Source organism: Amaranthus tricolor, chromosome 3, assembly GCF_026212465.1.
Source record: "Amaranthus tricolor cultivar Red isolate AtriRed21 chromosome 3, ASM2621246v1, whole genome shotgun sequence".
Classification (NCBI taxonomy): Eukaryota; Viridiplantae; Streptophyta; class Magnoliopsida; order Caryophyllales; family Amaranthaceae; genus Amaranthus; species Amaranthus tricolor.
The window spans coordinates 26,895,660-26,917,320 of record NC_080049.1 but is presented as its reverse complement, the minus strand read 5'-3'; the positions used below and the strand labels follow the sequence as shown (position 1 = coordinate 26,917,320).

General features: G+C 32.0%; 1 protein-coding gene and 2 pseudogenes across 1 annotated transcript; all 3 read left to right on the top strand.

Moving 5' to 3' along the window:
• Window positions 1-9,638: 9,638 nt before the first annotated feature.
• On the top strand, window positions 9,639-12,813 carry LOC130808509 (sucrose transport protein-like; annotated as a pseudogene).
• On the top strand, window positions 11,420-11,539 carry LOC130809519 (5S ribosomal RNA; annotated as a pseudogene).
• Window positions 12,814-15,027: 2,214 nt separating the features above from the next.
• LOC130807393 (scarecrow-like protein 15) lies at window positions 15,028-17,820 on the top strand. The gene is made up of 2 exons (XM_057672584.1): window positions 15,028-16,941; window positions 17,318-17,820. The coding sequence occupies exon 1, from the start codon at window positions 15,218-15,220 to the stop codon at window positions 16,925-16,927; it is 1,710 nt and encodes a 569-aa protein (XP_057528567.1). The 5' UTR covers window positions 15,028-15,217; the 3' UTR covers window positions 16,928-16,941; window positions 17,318-17,820.
• The last annotated feature ends 3,841 nt before the right edge of the window (window positions 17,821-21,661 follow it).

The following is a 21,661-nucleotide window of genomic DNA, read 5'->3' as shown; positions in this document are numbered from 1 at the left end:
CTTAGCATACACAAAACTTTGTACATGGTTGATTGATTTGATTTGGTTAATGAAATAAAAAGAAATGAAACAGTTGCCCGTTAAAAATAGAATACAGTTTCAGTTTGTAAGCTTTTTTGGTTAAAGATCTAATCATGAAAGGAGAAGGAGATATTGGATGGATGCATGAAGATACGTAAAAAAGAAGAAGAAAAAAAAAAGGCGCAGATTGGTTAATGGATGATACACGATCTTGTGTTAGGCTAAAGGAACATATTCTGTTTTTCGTCTAGTTGCCTCCAGAAGCATTACTCCTAATACACCCTAACATTTGCTACTACGCTCTGCCGCTTGCTAAATGCTAATCATGCTTGCAGTTGTGCTCATGCCCCATGGTGCATGCCACATGATGCATGAATTTTAATGACATGTATCATGTATCATGTACGTATAATCATATCATGCAAAAAGCTTCATTGGGTCCCACACTCAGTTTTCTTGTTTAATTGTTAACAACTAATGTTTACAATGATTTAGAAAAATTAGATCTTTAAATAACAAATATATTATTTGATTGTATAATAAATTTAATTAGAGAAAGTGAGAACTTTAAGTATAAAAAAATAATTAAATAAAGTTAGTGGAAAAAATCTAATGACTATAGCTATTAAAAAATGTTTAGATAAAATTAGTAGGAATCATGTGGGGACTATTACCCAACATAAGGTTGTTAGATTCGGAATTCTACCTAGAATCGTAGGATCGTATGAACCTACAAAATGTATTAATATGCTTTAGATAACTTATTTTCAATTATATTTGTTAATTTTAAAAAATATTTAATGTGTAAATCAAAGTTTTTTTGACTTCATCTATTAAGTTATTAAAAGTAATACTTTCGATAATTACTAAAACCACAAATCAAGATAAACCTTAATTTTATAGTCATATTATTATAATAATTTTATATATTTTTATATATAAGTGAAATATATTATAAGATATTTTTTTTATGATTGAGACTATCTTGTAGGATCGAATTATTAAATTTAAAAATGTATTATGACCCCTAAATTCAATGCATTGTACAATGTAGCTTTGACGGGAAGGTGGGAGTTCTGTAATAAATGAAGAGAAAGCTTATATTGTTGGGAAGATATTAAAGAGTAGTAGTGTGCTAATGAGATTAAAATTAGAATGTGGGAGGTTTTGTTTTCAAATAAAGAAATAATACAAAGTGAGTAAACAATTCAATATAGAAAATAGGTGAAATTGAATAAGACGAGAGTATTAGTTTTGGAGATTCCTTTGCTAATTTAATTTCTTGAGACAATAAGGTAAATATTTACCTTTTTTCTATCATTTGTAGGTATTTGCTAGTAAATTAGGTGATTTCCATCTCAATACAAATATTATATGTTGTGTAATAGTATTAATAATTGAAATATTTGTCTTACGATGTTAAGAACTTAGATGAACGATACAAACAACAATGAACAAAACGATGTTTGATAATGTAAACTAAGCAAAGAGACACAAAGATTTAAGGAGGTTCATCCAATGATGGCTACGTCCTCCGTCGTGTGTAGAATCTGTTTATATTATATCAATGGAGTATAAAATACTCTTACAAATGAAGTATTACAATTGTGTAGGAGATAAAAGCAAAAGGCTATGTGTTTGGCTTAGGGGTTGTGTTTGATGTTATTTTGAGTGAGTATAAGAGCTCTATATATAGTACTAAGTACATTAATGTCAATTGCTCACTGAATATAAGATTAATATTTAATAATGAATGATATGTAACAGCTTCAAGAATTTGAAAGGTCGAAAAACAGCATCCTAGGCACATCAGAGGATCCGCTCAACCGGAACAGAGAGCTCGCTCGGTCGAGCGAGCTACAGACACCTTCTGGATGCATTCTGTCTGACCGCTCGACCAACCAAGAAAACTCGCTCAGTCGAGCGACCATCAGGCTTCCTCTGCCAGAATTCTGTTCGAGCAAGCATCTATCAAAGCCCTTTGCATTTCTTCATTAATCATCATTAACACCAATAATTCTCATGAATACTCTTCCACAATAAATCACACTTAAACACTACAATCATTAAGTTAACAACTTAATCTCCCACATTATCACACCTATTGAATTCCAAACCCAAAAGTCATACATAAATGCACTCATCAAATATGCATTCAAGTCACATAATTCATAACAATAATTAATAATGATAGAAAAATAAGTTACGATTCATCTTTTCTAAAACTTATAATTTTGATATGAATATGATCGATGCTGCATATTCCAACAATATACTTATGCTTTTCTTCTTCTATTTTCCTCGGTGCCTATATTATATTATTATGTATGTATCTTACAAAAATCAATTCAACCATTAGCTTAAGTTTTTAGTTGAGTTAGTTCTATGTCATATTCTTAGAGCGTAGCATGATAATTAAAGGTCACAGAATTGAATTTCAACCACCCCACATTCAAAATGAAATATTTAACGCCACGTATGTACAGGCACTACAATAAATTTAACTTTTAGCGACATTAGATTTAGTGACATTAAAAAAATGCCATTGATTTTTATTTTTAGTGTAATATTTATTGGTTTTTATTTTAAGTTCCAATATAAAGTTTAACACCCCTGAATTTCGAGTAAGTAAACTATATTATATTGTATAATAATTCTAATGAAATTTCGGCAAAGTTCCGTTTGAATTATAGACTGCCTAAAATATTAATTTAGGACCGACGTCCAAAATATAAACCCGTTTCAACAAAATATTCATTCCATATTCCAAGTTTCAACTCTACATAGCTCAATCACTAACGCATCTCCTAACTCGAAAATTCAAGCGTGCTATTCCACGATTATTTTAAGAATAATCGCTAAGGAAACTATTTAAATTATTTTTATTATTTATATAATATCAAATATGAATTGGGATTAAATTAAATAACATAAGTTTTATTCCAAAATATTGGGGTGTTAAAAAAGTGATTTAGCTACACTTTATTTGGTTTTTAGTGGCATATGTAATTTATACTATAGTCTATAGTGGCATTCATGAGAAATGTCACTGAATCCTATGTCGCAAAAAGCTTTAGTGTGATTTTTTTATTATGCTGCTAAAGGGTCTAATAAATGTCACTAAATCTTCAATATGTATTATTGGAAATTTGAAGTAGCAACATTTAAATTAAATATCGCTAAATATATCCCACTGAAAGCAAATTATGTTGTAGTGAGGGCCTATGTTGTATCGACAGTTCTAACCCAAAGGGTTCACGTGCGAACGGACGTTGGAGCATATGACATATTCTAGGGTTTCAATCATCAGCTTAAGCTTTTGATTGAGGCTCTATGATATGTTATATACTTTAACAGCGTGTTTGGTATATGATAATAATTCTTTATCATTCTCAAAATAAATTTTGATTATCATGTATCTTTTATTTGTTGATGAAATATTTTAGAAATCAAAATTTAAACGGAAATATATATATATACAAAGAAACTTTAATTGAAAATCTTATGTACCCTTTAAATTCAAAAATATAATATTCTAAGAAAATTTTAAATAACATATCTAATTGTGATATACTACTCATATATTGAGGAATAAGTTGATGTTAACTTTGATAAGAATTATTTCATATGTCAAATCTCTATAAAATGTCATATAAAATTTTACAGCCTTTTATTAGATTGTATGATTGATGAGGTATTTTATTCATTTATATGCGAAAAAGGCCGGTGTTTGTCAATATATCATCCTTAAATCTAATCAAAGAAATAATTCTTAAGTTTCGATTTAGCAGGTACATTTCTAGCTAAAGAATAATATTACAATTCTGTTCTTGATGTTACGAAGGAAGTAGACCTACCAAATTTTGACTCAGTTTGAAATTTAGCTGATCGAGTAATATTTTATTTATTATTGATAATTTTACCTAACTATACTTTATATAGTGAACTTTGTTTACATGCACAGAAATTTAAAGATATTATTACACTTTACTTTAATTTCTAAAGTATCTTTATGTTTTTATACTATTTTACTCATTTCTAATGGTACTTTAGAAAGATAAAAAAGAACAAAATGAGTATCTTTTACCATGGAAGACTTGGTCACTAGACCTAGCAAATTTTGTCAAATTTTGATTTGAAACCAAAATTGATCCAAATTTGATTGGAAATTAATGGATAATCATAGAACCTAAAAAATTTAACCTATAATGAAGAAGTGATCCAACTAAAGAATATCATAATTTCTATGTCAAACGATCAAACTGACTGTAACCTCAGTCTGACTGTTTTTACTCATTTTGTAATATGTTAGCTTTTTAGTTCTCAGTCATCATTTTTAGTCATGTCTCATTATGTTTCTAATCAACTTTGTTTACTCATTATTTCTTTATTTCATCCTTAAATTTATATATCATTCTTTATTACACTAAAATAAATTCTATAAAAATAGAAAATTATATATTTTAGTCTATTTTTCGAATGTTTTTTATACTTAATAGATCCATTTAAATTCAACTCAAAGAATCATCTAATTTAAAATTAAGTCGATTAAAAATAACTCAACTCAAAACTTAATCATTTAGACGAGTCTACTAGTCACTTTTGGGTATGATACCATGAACACAATTTTAATAAGAGTTCAAGTAATTGTTTTGTATGGTGTAGTATAGAGTAGGGTAAAAGATAAAAAGAAAAAAAAGTTGAGGTAGAACATTTGCCAGCCATGTCATTTGACTTATTTTGTCGTTACACGATTGAAAAAGACTGATTTTGCGTGTGATGTGAACGGACTTATGTCTTCCAAAGCCATAATATTCGACATCTTTCGATCAAATTGTGTCTATGAAACCCGTGGAGTTAATACTCCAATATCGTTTTCTTGCTTGCTCTTAAGTAAACCAATTCAACACAACATTAAGCTAATCTTTGAAATTCGTATGTGATAACGTTAGGGACTCACGGTTCGTTTGATTAGTGGTATTAAATAATGGTAATGAGGATGATTTATAGTGTAAAATTTCATCAAAAGTTCCATATCATTTCCACGATAATAAAACTTTAATTACAAAAAAAGTTTTTTTGTTTACAAATTTTCATTACCCTCTAATACCACCTCTTTCAATGGTAATGCGTTGGAATGAATTTTATGAATAAAATGAGATACTTAAAGTTGGACAAGTATGACCATCAAGGTAGCCAAGATATTTTTTAACCAAAATTACACTAGTTTTTCATCCCCATTTTCACCGTTTATTACCATCTACCAAACAGGCCATCAGAGTGTATAACATTATACTCATAGTTAATAGCTCAAACTTTTAGTTCTGAGCATGTTCAATATATTCCATCGTATAAGGCTCTGAAAAATTAGGGGTCTCAATATCAATTACTAATATATTTAGCGTCTAAAGATAAAAAATTATTAGAAAAATCTCATAATTTTTGAAATTGCACAAGACCTTCAAAAAATTTTTTAATTTTTGCTCCGCCCCTGGGTATGTTAGAGTATATAACATATCTTGGGGCCTCAACCATCAGCTTAAGCTTTTTGTTGAGTTGGTTCTTTGATATGATATCAGAGCCAGCGTGACAAGAGGTCACGGGTTCAAATCTCAATCACTTCTCATTTAAAGTGGGATATTTAACATCAGGTATGAGGAGGACCTGTATTTCATCCACACTTCTAGTCCAAAGGGCTCTCGTGTGAGGGGACGTGTCATATCTTTAAGCCTCAACCATCAGTTTAAGCTTTTGGTTGAGTTGGTTCCTTGACAGGGTATGAGCAAAGATTATGATTCATTTACACTTTTATCTCAATTGACTCTTGTACGAAGAGTTGTGTTAAGGTATATAACATATTCTAAGGTTTTAACTATCAGATGAAACTTTTAGTTGAATTGATTCATTGACAATATTTTATAATCTATTATGCTATTTCACATGAGTTAGGCTAGAAGTATACCCTTTTAATTGGCACTGATTGGTATGGTGAATAAGATTTGAAAACTGAACTTCTAATACCATTTCAACTTAAAGGTACATAATATCTATTAGGCCTCAACTAAAAATTTAAATTGTTGGTTAATGTTCCAACATATGTATATACAGTATATAGTTTATTAGTATTTATAAAAAAATATCACGTCTTGTATGAGAGAATTTATGCTTAAACTTGTCTGACTCATGACTCAAATCATTTTATTAAAATCTATTACTATTGAATTATATGTAACTCTAAAAATAAAAACTTAATTAATTTGATACACATGTAAAAATAAGTGTTTGAGATGGACTCACTTTATACAGTGTCATGTATTCGGAGCTGGAGACTTGTGCATTTGGGTGTACAATTCAACTTCAAGTTCCTTATTAGTTTCGTTCCCCTAAAATTTTGTTGGGTTGGAACTTAGAAATCAAAAATTATTTTGATACTAATATTTAAATAAAAATTTATAGAATGTGATGTGTAGGTTTTGCTACATAAAATCATCCGGTTACACTATTTTTGTTTCATTTAAATATTTTTTTTTATGAATTAAGAAAATATAATTACCAGAAAATCAGATAATACTTTAAATTTGATTTGAGTCAACATTTCAACTTAAATAAGATTAATTTTACTATCTCGTCTAACATTTTTTCATATGAGAATTTGAAAGTAAGTGAGGATTGATAGTTCAAGAAAAAATCACTTGGAGGTAAAAAAACATGAAGTATATATTTTATTTTTCTCAAAAAGCATGGGAAATATGTAATTGGTCAGCACATACAAACTTGGTCAAACTATAAAATCACATAGAATTCATAGTAGTTAGAACACTAAAATTTGATCCCACAAGAAATAGATATAAAACATAATTGTAAATTAGGGTGTCATAACTCAGAAATTTTCATTTGTTATCAGAAAATAATTTGATCCGAAAATACCAAAAAAATTAAGTCAAACTCAATCGAAACTTGAACCCAAACGTTTTCATCCGTTTTATGTTCCAAGTTATCTTTTTTAGTTACACAACATTATTTTCAGCTCCATAATATTATTGTTAGTAGGGATCTAATTTTTATATTTCTAGGCAAACAAAGAGAACACACATGACACATGTGATATGTTTGAACTAATTAAGCAATTATAGATCACAAGGGTTCGGATTTTGGACAAAGGGAGCTGCTTAAGTTGATGTATAATTGTATAATTAAGCATGGGATATATTATTGCTTTTGCAAATAGCAATAGTCATATAATCATATCACATATGGGCTCTTGTTACGACTTAAGTTGGAATGAAAATAGCTGACATACTTATAAGTTTAAAAAAGATTTACTACTAAAATTAATTAGCGGTAATAAGTATTACATACTCCTTAAGTTTATGAATGATATACTTTTTTCTCTTTTTACGATGTGAGACAACTCTCATGTGGGTTTGGACTATAATAAATACTTTAACACTCTCCTCACATGTGAGTGTCATTAAAATTTTAGCCCAACATGTACAACTTCATTGGAAATAAATGTTTGATTAAAAGCCCTTTGACCAGTTGTTTGAATAAAATGCCCAATTTTAAGCACCTAATAAAAAATCAAAAATTTTTTAACTATCAGCTTAAGCTTTCACTTGATTCAATGTGAAGTATACTTCGAAGAAACTCAAAACAGTTGTTAGTCTTGGGGTCAAAGTTTGGAGTTACAAAAGTCAAGTCACCATATATTTACTAATCAAACATATGGACATATGCATTGAAGTTGAAATAATGTCATCAGTCAAAAGTTTTGGTTGTGAACTTCTGGTTCGATCTGTAACTGCTTGTAAAATTCATAAGTAATTTTCCCTAGAAAGAATTATTGAAGTACAAGTATTTGGACGAAAGGCTGCAATGCTACAACCCTTAGACTTCTTAACATTATTCCTCGCAGGAGTATATACTTCAAATTAGTACTATCTCATTAGCTGGGTCATTATTGTCATAGAATTTCCATTATTTTCCATAAATTTAGGATAAGTTTGTTTTTTTTTATATTAAATTGTGAGAATAAAATTAAAAATAATTAATTTAAATTAATAGGAAAAACCATTTAACAAACTTTTATCATCTTTGTTCTACTGTAATCAACATTTATTCTCACAAAATTTATATCTATCTATTACCATTTAAGAGAATGGTTTAAAGTCATAAAAACAAAAAAAAAAGAAAAAAGAAAACACATATTTGAAAAATGAAAAATTTATAACAATAGGAATAACATTACATATTTTATAAAAATTAACACTAATATATATATCCTTATTGCTTCTATCTATGACCGAATATCAAAAGGTTCTTCCAGAATTGTTATTGATCAAGTTATTTCGAGTGAAATTTTAGCCTTAAAGAAAGTTTCTGAGTATGCATGTAGTACTAATTCACAATACTGCTACACTTTTGACCTCTATATCATGTCTATTAGCAGGTTTATCATAATTTAAATGTTACATTGTTTTTTTCCAAAATAATGCTTAGTAAATACTTAATTCTCACTTTGTATACTTTCCACCCTACTATCCAATGTTGTTCTTTTTTTTTTTTATGTTTTTTCTTCAAATATGCAACATAACACATACATCATGTTCTGAAAAATAAAGTGCCAACTTACATAGTGGTTACATAGTATTGAAATATTACTTTATTGATTAAAAAATATAAATATATGAACTACTATATAACATAGCAGTTCGTTAATCACGCTCTATATTATATATATATATATATATATATATATATATATATATATATATATATATATATATATATATATATATATATATATATATATATATATATATATATAATGCTTCATGCATGATGCTATAAATCGCTATTTAACATAGCAGTTTACCAGGAACTACTATGTGACATAGTGATTCATATTATATTATTTTAGGGTTAATATTAAATTTATAACTCTTTGAATTTCATATTTTACCATATCCACATAAATAATCTTTAGGTTACCAATGGATAACTACCCTAAGATAGTTTTGTTCAACCCATCAAATGCAATACTTTATATTTTCCTTATAAACAACAAACATATAATGTTATCTACAAGTATTCAAGAGAGCCTTTTTGTAGCACCCCAACCCCTTGAACCGCCGGTGACTATTCATGAAGACTGTAAACTGGCCCTACAGACCAACACAAGTCCTTCTAGTGCACTTTTACCTAACTCGTGTGCACCTAGGAAAACTTCCCAAGAGGTCACTCATCCTAAGATTGCTCCCCACCAAGCCCGCTTAACTATGGAATTCTTAGCAAATGGGTTCCATAAAAAAGAAGATGCACCTTGTTGATATGAGTAGTTTATCAATCCCTTTTTAGCTAAATCATTGGTTATCACACTCACCCCCACTTAGGAATACAACGTCCTCGTTGGACCGTAGTTTCAGAAATTTTTCCCTCGCTAGGTGCACTGAACACACAATCAGCCACGGTCGCAGGGTTACTCTGATACCATTTTGTAACGCTCCTATGATTAGGCTTTGGTTTATATTTTTTCTTAAACATTCTTTTTAAAATTGGACCTAATTATGGGGATGCTACACTTTTAGAGAGAGCAACAAAAAAAAATAGTGTACTGTATGGAAGGAAGAAATATGAAAAATGGTGATGGTAATAGAGTAGTTGGTTCTTCTCTTCAATTAGAGAAGGAACAAATAGACGTACTTGAGTCTAGCTCGCTTAAGAAGCCAGGTTTGATTGCGACGACTAATACGGTTGAGGTTCAATTTGGTTGAGCGCTATAACTTTCGTTGTTAACCCCGTATGTCCGACTTTTGGGGATTCCCCATACCTATGGTAGTATACATCTAACTATGCGGCTCATGTTGGGCATGATCTTTTCACCAACTACGTGTTATTACAGTGACTTTTGCACGTCTTAGTTTGGCCTTCATTGTTGCTGGGGACGGTGGTGTTGGTAGCCATAGTCGTGTACTTAATTGGATTTGCATCCAATATAGGATATGTGTCTGTTGACCCAAATGGTAACATAGCAAAATCACGAGCCATTTTTGTTATCATCGCTAGATATTGGATCCTTGGCGTAGCCAAAAACACTCTTCATGGTCCATGCAGAGCTTTATCAGTCGATACGGTAGTCCAACGTTTGGGGATCCCCATATTTAGGTCGCATACATTTGGCTATGTGGCCAAATCTCGAGAATGATCGTTCAACCAACGGTGGGTTATTATAGTGACCGTTGCACGTCTAGGTTTGGCTGTCATTGTCACTTCATTGTTGTTAGGGCAACATCGATAGCCGTAATCGGTTTCTTAGCTGATATAGGACATGTGTCGGTTGACCCAACTGGTCACGTAGCAAAACCACGAGCCTTCACGATTTTTTTCGTTAGGATTTGGCTCTTTGACGTATCCAACAATACTCTTCAAGGTCCATGCAGAGCTTTGTTAGTGGATGTGTCGTCGGTTCATAATCAAAAACCCGTTATGCCAATGCTTTTTTCTACTTCCTCATGGCTCTAGAAAAACACCAGTCTATACTTCGTCGATTCTTACAGCCGTCATATTCCCTTTCACCAAAACCTAAGCTTGCGACGACCACTACGCAAATCCAAAAATGTTTTTTTTTTCATCTTTATAACTATGAAAATTAGGAAAAGAACTAGATCTAAAAGTTTGACTCCATTTGGTACAACTTCTAAAGCATAGTGCAAACCTCTTTGCATACTCAATCGTTAATTTATCATTTATTAACCCTGCTAAAATTACTCATAAGCTGAATATATAACACTTTGTAACACTCGGCCCCTCGGACCGGTAGTGTCTAGCCATGGAGATTGTAGACTGACCCCACAAACCAACACAAATCTTTTCAGCGCACTTTTGCCTCACTCGTGTGTACCCGGAAAAACTTCCCAGGAGGTCATCCATTCTAAGATTGCTCCCCACCAAGCACGCTTAATTGTGGAGTTCTTAGCAAATGGGTTCCCATGAAAAGAAGATGCATCTTATTAATATGGGTAGTCTATCAATCCTTTTTTTTAAAAGCTAAATCTGGGGTATCATACTCACCCCCACTTAGGAATACAACGTCCTCGTTGGACCGTAGTTTCAGGATCTTTTTCCCCGCTAGGTGCACTGAACACACAATCAGCCACGGTCGTAGGGTTGCTTTGATACCTTTTGTAACACCCCGCCAAAGGGACCAATAGTGACTACTTATGGAGACTGTAGACTGGCCCCATAGACCAAAAAAAGTCTATCCAACGCACTTTGGCCTTACTCGTGCGCGTCGGGAAAAACTTCCTAGGAGGTAGAGAGGGGTGCCAACGGACTGTTGTTAAACTTATAGATATTCCGAATGGGAGAAAGGATGCAGCTGATGAGGCTAGTCAGAGAGGGGTGCGATTATACTAGTACTAATGCACCGGATCCCATCAGAACTCCGCAGTTAAGCGTGCTTGGTGTAGAGTAATCTTAGGATGGGTGACCTCCTTGGAAGTTTTCCCCGGCGCACACGAGTGAGGCCAAAGTGCGCTGGAAAGACTTTTTTTGGTTTGTAGGGCCAGTCTACAATCTCCATGAGTAGTCACCAGTGGTCCGTTGGGCCAGGGTGTTATGAAATAAGCTAGAAGGAATGAAATCTGTCAAGCAAAAGACCAAAAACTTTACAGAATAACCATGTATGTACTCGAAATGGTTGGTCAATGTTGTCCTAGTCAAAAAGACCTGGCCCTTTACAAGTCCAAATGAATCATGCCCCAAAGAGTTTTTTCCCCGGTTCGATCAACTAGTGGATGCAACGACATGATATGTTGTACTATGTTGTATTGATCCATTCTCTGGGTACCATTAGATCTTCATGGACCCTGTTGGGTACACATCACTTCATTATCTTTTAGGTATTGTAAAACTAAAAATCCTACTAGTGAAGTAAAACTTTTCTTTAAGTTGCATTCACTGAGAACAAACTACATTTAAGTGTTCAATCATTCTTATATTTAAAATCTTTGCATGTCTAGGTTTGACCATCATCGCTTCTTCATTGTCATTGGGGCGCTGTTGGTAGCCATAGCCGTGTTCTTAATCAGATTTGCAGCCAATATAGGACATGTGTCAGTTGACCCAAATGATCGATCATGTAGAAAAAGCACGAGTCATTATGGTTTTTATTATCAGAATTTGGATCTTTGACGTATCCAACAACACTCTTAAAGGTCCATGAAGAGCTTTGTTAGCCGATATAGCCGTCGATTCACAAGCCAAAACCCGTTACACCAACGCTTTCTTCTCCTTCTTCATAGCCCTTGAAAACATTGGTAGACATTCCAATGGTCCCTATAACCAATTGAGACATCTACAGTGCAAATCTAAAATTGTGTATTTTCATCTTAATAACCCTCTTAATCATCCTAAACATCTTGGAGCTCTCGATAGGCCGTGAAAGCTAGCTTATGCAAGATGAAATTTAAGAAGAGAAAGAGATCTTAAAAAAAAAACGCCTTAGGATGGGAGCTTTAAGAGATTTACCATGCCCAATGCTAGTCCTTATATTAGTAATATACATATATTGGATTGCGTAGTTACCATTGTTATTATTCGATACAGATTGGATGGGTAAAGAACTATATGGGGGCAAAGTAGACAAAGGAAAATCATATTCAATAGGTGTTCATGCATACAGGTGCAGTAGGATTAATGATAAATTCAATAGTATTAGGAGTAATGTCATTATGAATTGAAAAAATTGCAAGACAAAACCCAAAAACCAAATCTTTTACTAATAAGCTGTGAGGATCTTCTAAAACCTTCCTGAGGAAAAGTATTAAATAAGGGTTGCAGAAAATAGTACAACTATATTGTTCCCCCATTTTAATAATTGGTTTGAAATGTACCTTTTTTTGAGAATACGTAGAGGTCGCCCCTAAAATGAGAAAAGTCACTCTTTGCATTTAATGCACCTTTATGCAAGCAAAAATAGTAGGTTGTCACGTAAGGAGTTGTAGCCAACTCTACAAGAAAACCCACCCTTGAATTGCTAACGACATTTCTCTAAGGACAAATCATTCTCTTATATGTCAAATGTTGAGATATAAATATCACTTCATTTCATTTCTTTCCCAAGTATCGTGATTCTAACTAAAAATCCTACTAGTAAACTAAAACTTCTGTTTGAGTTGCATTCATCGAGAACAAACCACATTTAAATGTTCAATCATTCTTGTATAAGTACATCATTTTCTCTTGTGAGACAAGAGAACTTACTTAGGTTTCAAGGCATTAAATAAACCCTAGTATTGTACCTCTATGTTAAGACCAACTATACACTTGAACTTTTTTTGATCTTATTTTTAAAAATATTTAGGCTAATGAGTGTCACGCAAAAGTATTTAGGCTGGAAGTTGAGTTTTGGGTAATAGATTTACTGTTTATGAAAAATATTGTCCCAATTAATTTTTTTTTCATGACTATAAAAATAATTCAATAATTTTGGTTGAACAAGTATTTGAACCCTAGTTCCTTGGAATTTCAAAACACTCACAAACCACCAAACTATCTTTAACTTCTTGAAACTTATTACTTTGACTTAATTAACATTTAAAATACTATTAGTATCATTTAATATGGAAACAAGTTTGCAAAGTTAAATTGAAAATTTTCAAAAGACGATTTAACTTACTTATTCACCATAATATTTATCCTCCAATACAAGTTAAATATTTGGTTTTTTCATATAATAAACTTATTTCTAATATTATGTATAGGTTTTTCATTATTTCTTTAAATATGAACATATGATTGCTAAGATACATTTATATCTCAAATTTCCCATGATTATCAATAGATTAAAATGTTTTATGGAACTCCATACGAGAGTTAGTAATAGTCAAAAACATAATTAAACATATCCCCATCCATTCATACCCAACATAAAATATCCAAAAGGCAAGAAATAATAGAAGGGAGTGGAAAGAGAAGATGAGCCAAAAAGTGGAGTCCATGGAAATAGAGGGAGGTAAGAAGCAAAGGCCAAAGGTAGTGGAGGAAGAATCAAGGAAAGCAAAGCAAATAGAAAGCGCAATACCAAAAGGCTTGGCTTTGAAGCCTCAAATTCTTAAGAGATAAAAAGAGAAAGGCTTTTTAACATCTCTGACAAATGTCGACTATGTATATGTAATTTTCCATTTTTCCATTATTTTTGTGGTCCTTCCTACCTTCTATTAGTCATGCATTGCATGTCAACGTGAGTCACAACCATCTTTGTCCATCCCCACCATACCATTTACATGCACTCCATGGCAAATTTTGACTTAAATCATAAGTACTTCTTATTTATATGATATTATACATCACGTTTGCTATTAAACATCAATTAAAATAATTTTTTTCTTAGTTTTACCATTAACAAAAATAAAATTGCGCATACTGAGCCCTTTCAAATTCCACCCTAAGTGAGAGTCACTTAATAATGACATTAGGATTGAATTTAAACTTAATTAAATGGCGGACCCTAAATTATAACTATGAGCAATGAGCATAAGCGGAATTAGGGGTGCATAAGTCAGGCCACAACCCTCCTAAATTTTCGAATTTTTCCATTTATAGTACTAGCTACAAGTAAATTTTATATATTTTGGCCTCTCATATAATTATAGTCTGATCATTTGCTCTTCCTTGCTTTAAATTTTTACTTAAGACATTCAATATTTATAAAACTATAATCAAGTAAATTAATACCGAGAAAGTCTTAGTAAATAACGATTATTTGTGAGGTTAATAAATCGTTCTTATGTGGTAAGATATGATAGGGTGAGAGTTTTGTTGTTTTAATTTATCTTTTTTGATTTTGTATATTTTAATATTATTATTTTTATCTTTTTGTGATGATTTATAAATCACGGTTATTAATTAAGAATTGTGTATCAATACTAGTGTAATTTATAATTTATAGCGGGACCTAGACCATTGTCAATACCTTTATTATAATCCCCCATTGCATACACTTATAAACTCTTCCTTTTACCCCATGCACGCAAACCTTCTTTCCTAAAGCCAATACCCACCGTCTCACTTTCTTTTTTAAGCTCCTTTTCTCTCAAGTTAACTTAAAAAGACTTATTTACAAGTAACTCATTATATACAACCAAAACCTTACACAAACTAAAAGGTTTTTTGGTGGGAGTTTGCTCATTTAGGAATGAAAGTGCCCATTTCAACCCCTCAAACTTGCAACACCACCACCGGAAAACCAGTTTCTACCACTAATCCCTCTCTGAATACCACTTTTCATTCTTCACCCACTAACAATAATTACGAACCCACCTCGGTTCTCGACCTTCAAAGGAGTCCTAGCCCTGCCGCCGCCGCTGCTACCACCAAAGCAGTCACCCCGCCGTCCTCCGACACAACCAACACCACCCATCATCCCCCTACGTCGACCGTTGATCTGGACAATTTGGAAGGTTGGGATTCAATATTATCTGAACTGGGGCTGAATGATGATTCAAATTCAAATAATTCTAAACTTAATTTATTATCTCAAATCAGTCCATGTGATTCCCACATCAATCATGTTCTTCCTGATTTCCCATCATCACAACCCTTTGATCACACTCAACCTTCTTTAAGCTTACCCTCAGATTACTCCAACTTTTGTGATTTTTCCTACAATCAAACCCTAACCCCCAATTTTGGACCATTTGATCCTCATCAGTCGGCTAACTTTACTGGGTTCGGGCTTGATTTTATCGATGATCTCTTACGTGCAACTCAAGCCTTCGAATCGAACGATCTACAACAAGTTCAAGTGATATTGGCACGGCTCAATCAACGGCTTAGATCTCCTGTCGGAAAACCCCTTCAAAGAGCTGCCTTCTTCTTCAAGGAAGCTCTGCAACATGTAACAAACAATATAACCACCAATAATTCTTCACCAGTGGGGTCCACTCCATCTCGACCCCCTAGGCTTACTTCCTTCGAGGTTGTTCAAACTATCCGGGCCCACAAAGCCTTCTCTGCAATTTCCCCAATTTCACTCTTCTCTACCTTCGCAGCGAACCAAGCTATTCTCGAAGCAGTTGTCGATGGATCGCCTTTTATTCATATAATCGATTTCGACATCGGATTTGGTGGACACTGGGCGTCGTTTATGCGAGAGCTTGTCGATAAAGCTTCCGATCAAGCAAAGTTAGCCACCGCCATGGTGCTTCGAATCACTGCGATTGTTCCTGAAGAATTTGGTATTGAGAGTAGACTTGTTAAGGAGAATCTCACTCAATTTGCTCAAGATTTAAATCTTAATTTTCATATTGATTTTGTTTTAATTCCTACTTTTGAGATCTTATCTTTCAAATCAGTGAAATTTATCGAGGGAGAGAAATTAGCTGTTCATCTTTCTCCTGGAGTGTTTAACCGTTTCTCGAACAATTCTCGAAGTGGGATCTCGAAATTTCTCGGTGATCTTCGTGGGATATCGCCTAGTTGTGTTGTGGTGGTTGATAAAGAGGTTGGAATTGATGTTGGAACGGTGTCGTTTGGACAGAATTTTCTTAATGGGATGGATTTCTACACAGGGATTATGGAGTCCATCGAGATGGCTGCCGTTGGTGGGTTTACCGGCGGCGGAGATTGTTTAAAAAGAATCGAGACGTTCGTGTTGCGGCCAAGGATTTTTGCGGCAGTAGAGGCGGCAGCGAGGGTGACGACAGGGCGGAGAACGACTTGGAGGGAGGCGTTTGTGGCGGCGGGGATGCGGACAATGGGGTTTAGTCAATTTGCCGATTTTCAGGCGGATTGCTTATTGAAGAGGGCTCAAGTTGGTGGATTCCAAGTGGCGAAGCGCCCTGGGGAGATGATGCTTTTCTGGCAAGATCGGCCACTTGTTGCCACATCAGCTTGGCGGTGTTAGGCCAGATATGCCACGTAAGCTATATATACACTTCACTAATTTGTTTATCAAAAATTCTTAAATGAGTTTGTCTTATGGTGAGATGATCCCTATTAAGCTACATCATGTACATTAATTGTGCTAAAGTTATTTTCTATAATTTTAAAATGACAAATACAGAAATTGGCTAATTATATAGATCCACTTATAGTTAGACGATCTCAAATGAGAGGACATGTTTATTTATTTATACTTAGGAGAAATTTAACATTTTAAATGAATAATGCTTCAATGATTTGCACTCTAATATATGAGGATGTTTTATATTGTCCTTGGATAATTTTAGGAGGCAAAATGTGTAAAGTTTAAGTACAAAAGAGTGAAATTAAAGTTGTCCATGTACTATTGTAGGTGACAAAACTACAAGCAAAGTTATGAAGAGAAGATGTGTGCATAACTTATGTGGGATGTTGGACATGTTATCAAGTTTTAGTTACACCTTGTTATTTTTATTTATGTTGTTATTTTTATTTTTGTTGAAGGGAAAAAAAAAGGAAAAACCTGTATTATTAGTGCTTTACTTTTTAATTGGGTAAATAATTAGGGGGAATACAAGGAAAAAACTCCTACAAAATCGTCCCTATTTTTATATTTGTGTGTTTTAAACTTAACGACAATCAGACGTAATTATTTGTTTTTATTTGGTTGGAGAAGGGCTAGAAAACTCTTTAGGTTATTAGGCCTAATGCATACTCCATATTATGTCAACTTAAAAACTCTTTAGGTTATTAGGCCTAATGCATACTCCATATTATGTCAACTTAAACATTAGATGATTTATATTGTACGTTCTTTAGAACTTTAATGTTATTATAGTTGATGACTTATTAAAAATATTATAATTTGCTCTCGTATATGTATTTTAAATTTGCAAAATTTGTAAGTAGCGATGTCACTATAAGACGGTATTAATAGGCTGGCCTAAACTCTAAAATTAAAAATAAAAAATTTTAATTTTGATTTGAAAGTGATCATCCTGATATTAAAGTGATCAATTTCAACTTAAAGTATAAAACCTTAAATAGATCAATTATAAACTTTTTACAGTGATCAATATCGACCTTAAGATGATCAATTTCAGACTTTAAAATGATCAATTATGTATAAATCGATCAATTTTTAGTTGATGAACTCCAAAAAAATACAACTCCCACAAAAAACGTGAAGCTTAAGGGTGCAAAATTGTGTTACTTTGTTTACGAAACTTCAAATGGAACTCTGAAGAATCATTCATTCATTGATCAATAGGCATGTCAACCTTAACTTTCAACCAAAGTTACTAGAATCTTGATCATACTTAAAATCGTTAATAGGGGTAGGATTGAATCAGACATAATCGAATTATAGGATAGTGTGATCCTACAATAGACCTAGTATATATGCCAACATATTTAGTACCTAGTTATAATTATTCATTTTAAAAAGTTCTAATTTGATAATAAAATTTCTTTTTAAGTTTATTTTCAAGAATAAAGCATATTCAATAATTAGTTTGAATCTCTTTATCGATAATGAACTTAATTTTTGTGAATAATGATTTTGGAATATGTCTACCATATGGTATGTTAGTATGTATATGAAAAAGTTAAGTGAAAATAACATAATAAATGAGACTAGCTATCCTAGATCGGATCGTATTGTAGGATTGTAACTAAAATCATACTCTAATTGTATTTATGAAATTTTATTCCAATTAAGATTATTAGATCCATTGTAAAATCATAGAATTATTGATTAGAATCACGATTTTTATAACAATGCTTTTTACTATCAAGATTTATTTGACATAAGTAAAAGATAATAACTCCCTATAATGAAAAATTAAAATATGGATCATATTTTACAAGATTACCATGGAAGAAAATACGATCAAAAACATATATAACACATAATTCACAAATAAGATCGATAACCATATTTTAGTTATGAAATACGTAAAAAAATTAATAATAAAATCAACAAACACTATTCTTAAGTGATATTGGCGTAATCAAACAGATTTTGATTGAAATCATAAATACCAATAATTTGATTGAAAAATAATAAGTGACATATTATAAAAAGTTCTAATAAATGACTAACTCTTATTGCTTGTATTTTGCTTAGTATTTATTAATTTATTTTTATTTTGTAATTGCTACATTTTCTTTGTTTAAATTTATTGGCCTTAAACTTTAATTTAAAAAGTTAACAAGACATTTTCCTTGCAAATTTGGAGAGTAAAGGCTTTTTGAAGCATGTATCCTTTTTGAAGCATTCTGGAAAAACGCCTCAAAAATGTAATGTTTGTCTCATCATTAATTAACATGTATTTTTCGGACATGTTAGTCTTGTAAACTCTTTTATGCTTAAAAATCATCAGCGACACTTAGTTTATATCTTGGGGTGTTCAATGGGCCTATAAGGGTTAGGTCGGGCTTAAGTAAATATGAGTCGGGTTGGATAGGGCCCTTTAAATTTAATATGGGCTTTGAAAGCCCGGTCCGGCCCATTTTCATTACTAAAAATTATAAATTATGATTTATAATAATTAAATTGAAAAATATTAATAATACTTATTAACATTGTCATTTATAATATTTAAATTATACATTAATTATGCGATTTATAAAGGCCCATTTTCGACCCTTATTGAGCTCTTTTATAGCCCGCTTCATTTTAAATATAGTAGAACCCGTTTTTGGCCCAGCCCTTACAAAGCCCTTCTAAAAACAGGGCGGATAAGGGCTCAAAATAGAGTCCCGACCCATTAAACACCCCTACTTATATCTGATGGCTCCTGAACTCACTTAAGACATCCCATATGTCGCTTGTTCAAGCCTTTTAACTTTAGTCTTAAGTATTTCTCAAATAGCGAGTGTACTCTTTTAGTTTATCCAAGTCTAGATATCATTCATGAGGGTGATACTTCCGTTACAGATTCTTGAATTATAGCTAGCATATATATATATATATATATATATATATATATATATATATATATATATATATATATATATATATATATATATATATATATTGATTATGTATATGACTTTGTATTTTATAAGTTATTTACGCTAGGATGAAGCATGTGTTGAATGCTTAAAATGGTGGATGAGAAAGTCGATAAGAATTAATGGTATATGAATTTAATTATTTTAATGGAGGAAAGTATTCAGAAGGTGTTGTAGAAAAATAAAACAAAAAAAGTTAAAAACACTTAAAAAATGCATTGTCCTTGCCAATAATAAAAGACCTTGCCTGGTCAAGGTTGGTTAAGATCTTGACCGGGAAAGTTGTCGCCTACAACAACGACCTTGCTTGGTCATGGCTGGTCAAATTCTTAGCTAGTCTTGACAGGAAAACTCGTTCTTTGTAGCAGTGACTTTGACTTTAACCATAACTTCCCTTAAAACTCAGTGTCCAACCTATATAAGTTTAAATCGTTGTCCATAAAAACGATTTATTTAGGCTTTGAGAATTAATTCTAATAATCAAAGCTTATTTTATAAATATTTATTATAAAATTAAGCTCAATTATTTCTAAAGTTGGTTGGAGAATTACATTGGATGACAATGGCCCAAACTTTCTAAGGTCAATCAAACTGACGAAAATTTGAATAAAATAAGATGTTTTAACAATTTAATTTTAAAATAAGCTTCGTGAAAACTTAATTCTCAAAATAAACGTCCGTACATCCAAACCTATTCTTGGAGTAAGTCGCTGTTACTAACAGCGACTTAAAAATTTTATTTTATTTTATTTTATTTTTTAAAGTCGCTGTTAGTAACAGCGACTTAATGCGTTTTAAGTTTTCAGTTCTCAGTTACTTCCTTATTCCAACCTACGAGATTAAGGAGTTGACCAGTTAACCTTAAAGTCGCTGTTACTAACAGCGACTTAAGGAGTTGACTGGTCAACTCCCTAAATCGCTGTTAGTAACAGCGACTTATGGCTTTTATTATATATATTTTTTTTGTCTTTCTCTGTTAGTAACAGTGATTTACTCCAAGGCTAGGTTTGAATGTACGGACGCTTATTTTGGGAATTAAGTTTTCACGAAGCTTATTTTTGAAATTAAGTTGTTAAATAATCTTATTTTATTCAAATTTTCTCGAACTGACCTTGTCATGTTAAAATCCAGTCCAACAATTTGTAGAAAATTTGAAAAAATAAAATTGTTTAAAAACTTTATTCCAAAAAAAGTTTCGTTCAAACTTTATTCCCAAAATAATCGTCCTTGGCTCCAAAGCTAGGCCTGGTGTAATTTCGCTCTTACTAACAGCGAATTAAAACAAATGCTCAAAATTTTAGTCAAGGGATATGTCGTTGTTACTAACAGCAACCTAGTGTTTGACTGGTCAGCAAGGTCAAGCCGTTGTTAGTAATAGCGACTTCATGCGTGTTAAATTTTCCAATTCTTCTTCTTCCTCATTTCAGTTTACTTTCTCATTCAACCTACAAGATCTCCCTCTTCTTTCCACCATTAAAATCAACTTCAATCCTTCAATTAATCTCATCAAATTCCAAGTTTCTACTACTAATTAGTTCTGTCATCTTCCTACATTCACTTAAGATACTAGTTTTTTATATTTATTTTCTTTTTTCGAAAAAATAGGGTTCACAAATTCTTAATCAACTTTCACATAAATGTAGATTCATAAACTTGCAATTTACTACTTCTTATTGATCTACAGCTTATTGAGGTACCT

What these genes read in the sequence shown, in the direction of transcription:
- LOC130807393 (XM_057672584.1), top strand. Translation starts at nt 15,218, where the DNA reads ATGAAAGTGCCCATTTCAACCCCTCAAACTTGCAACACCACCACCGGA.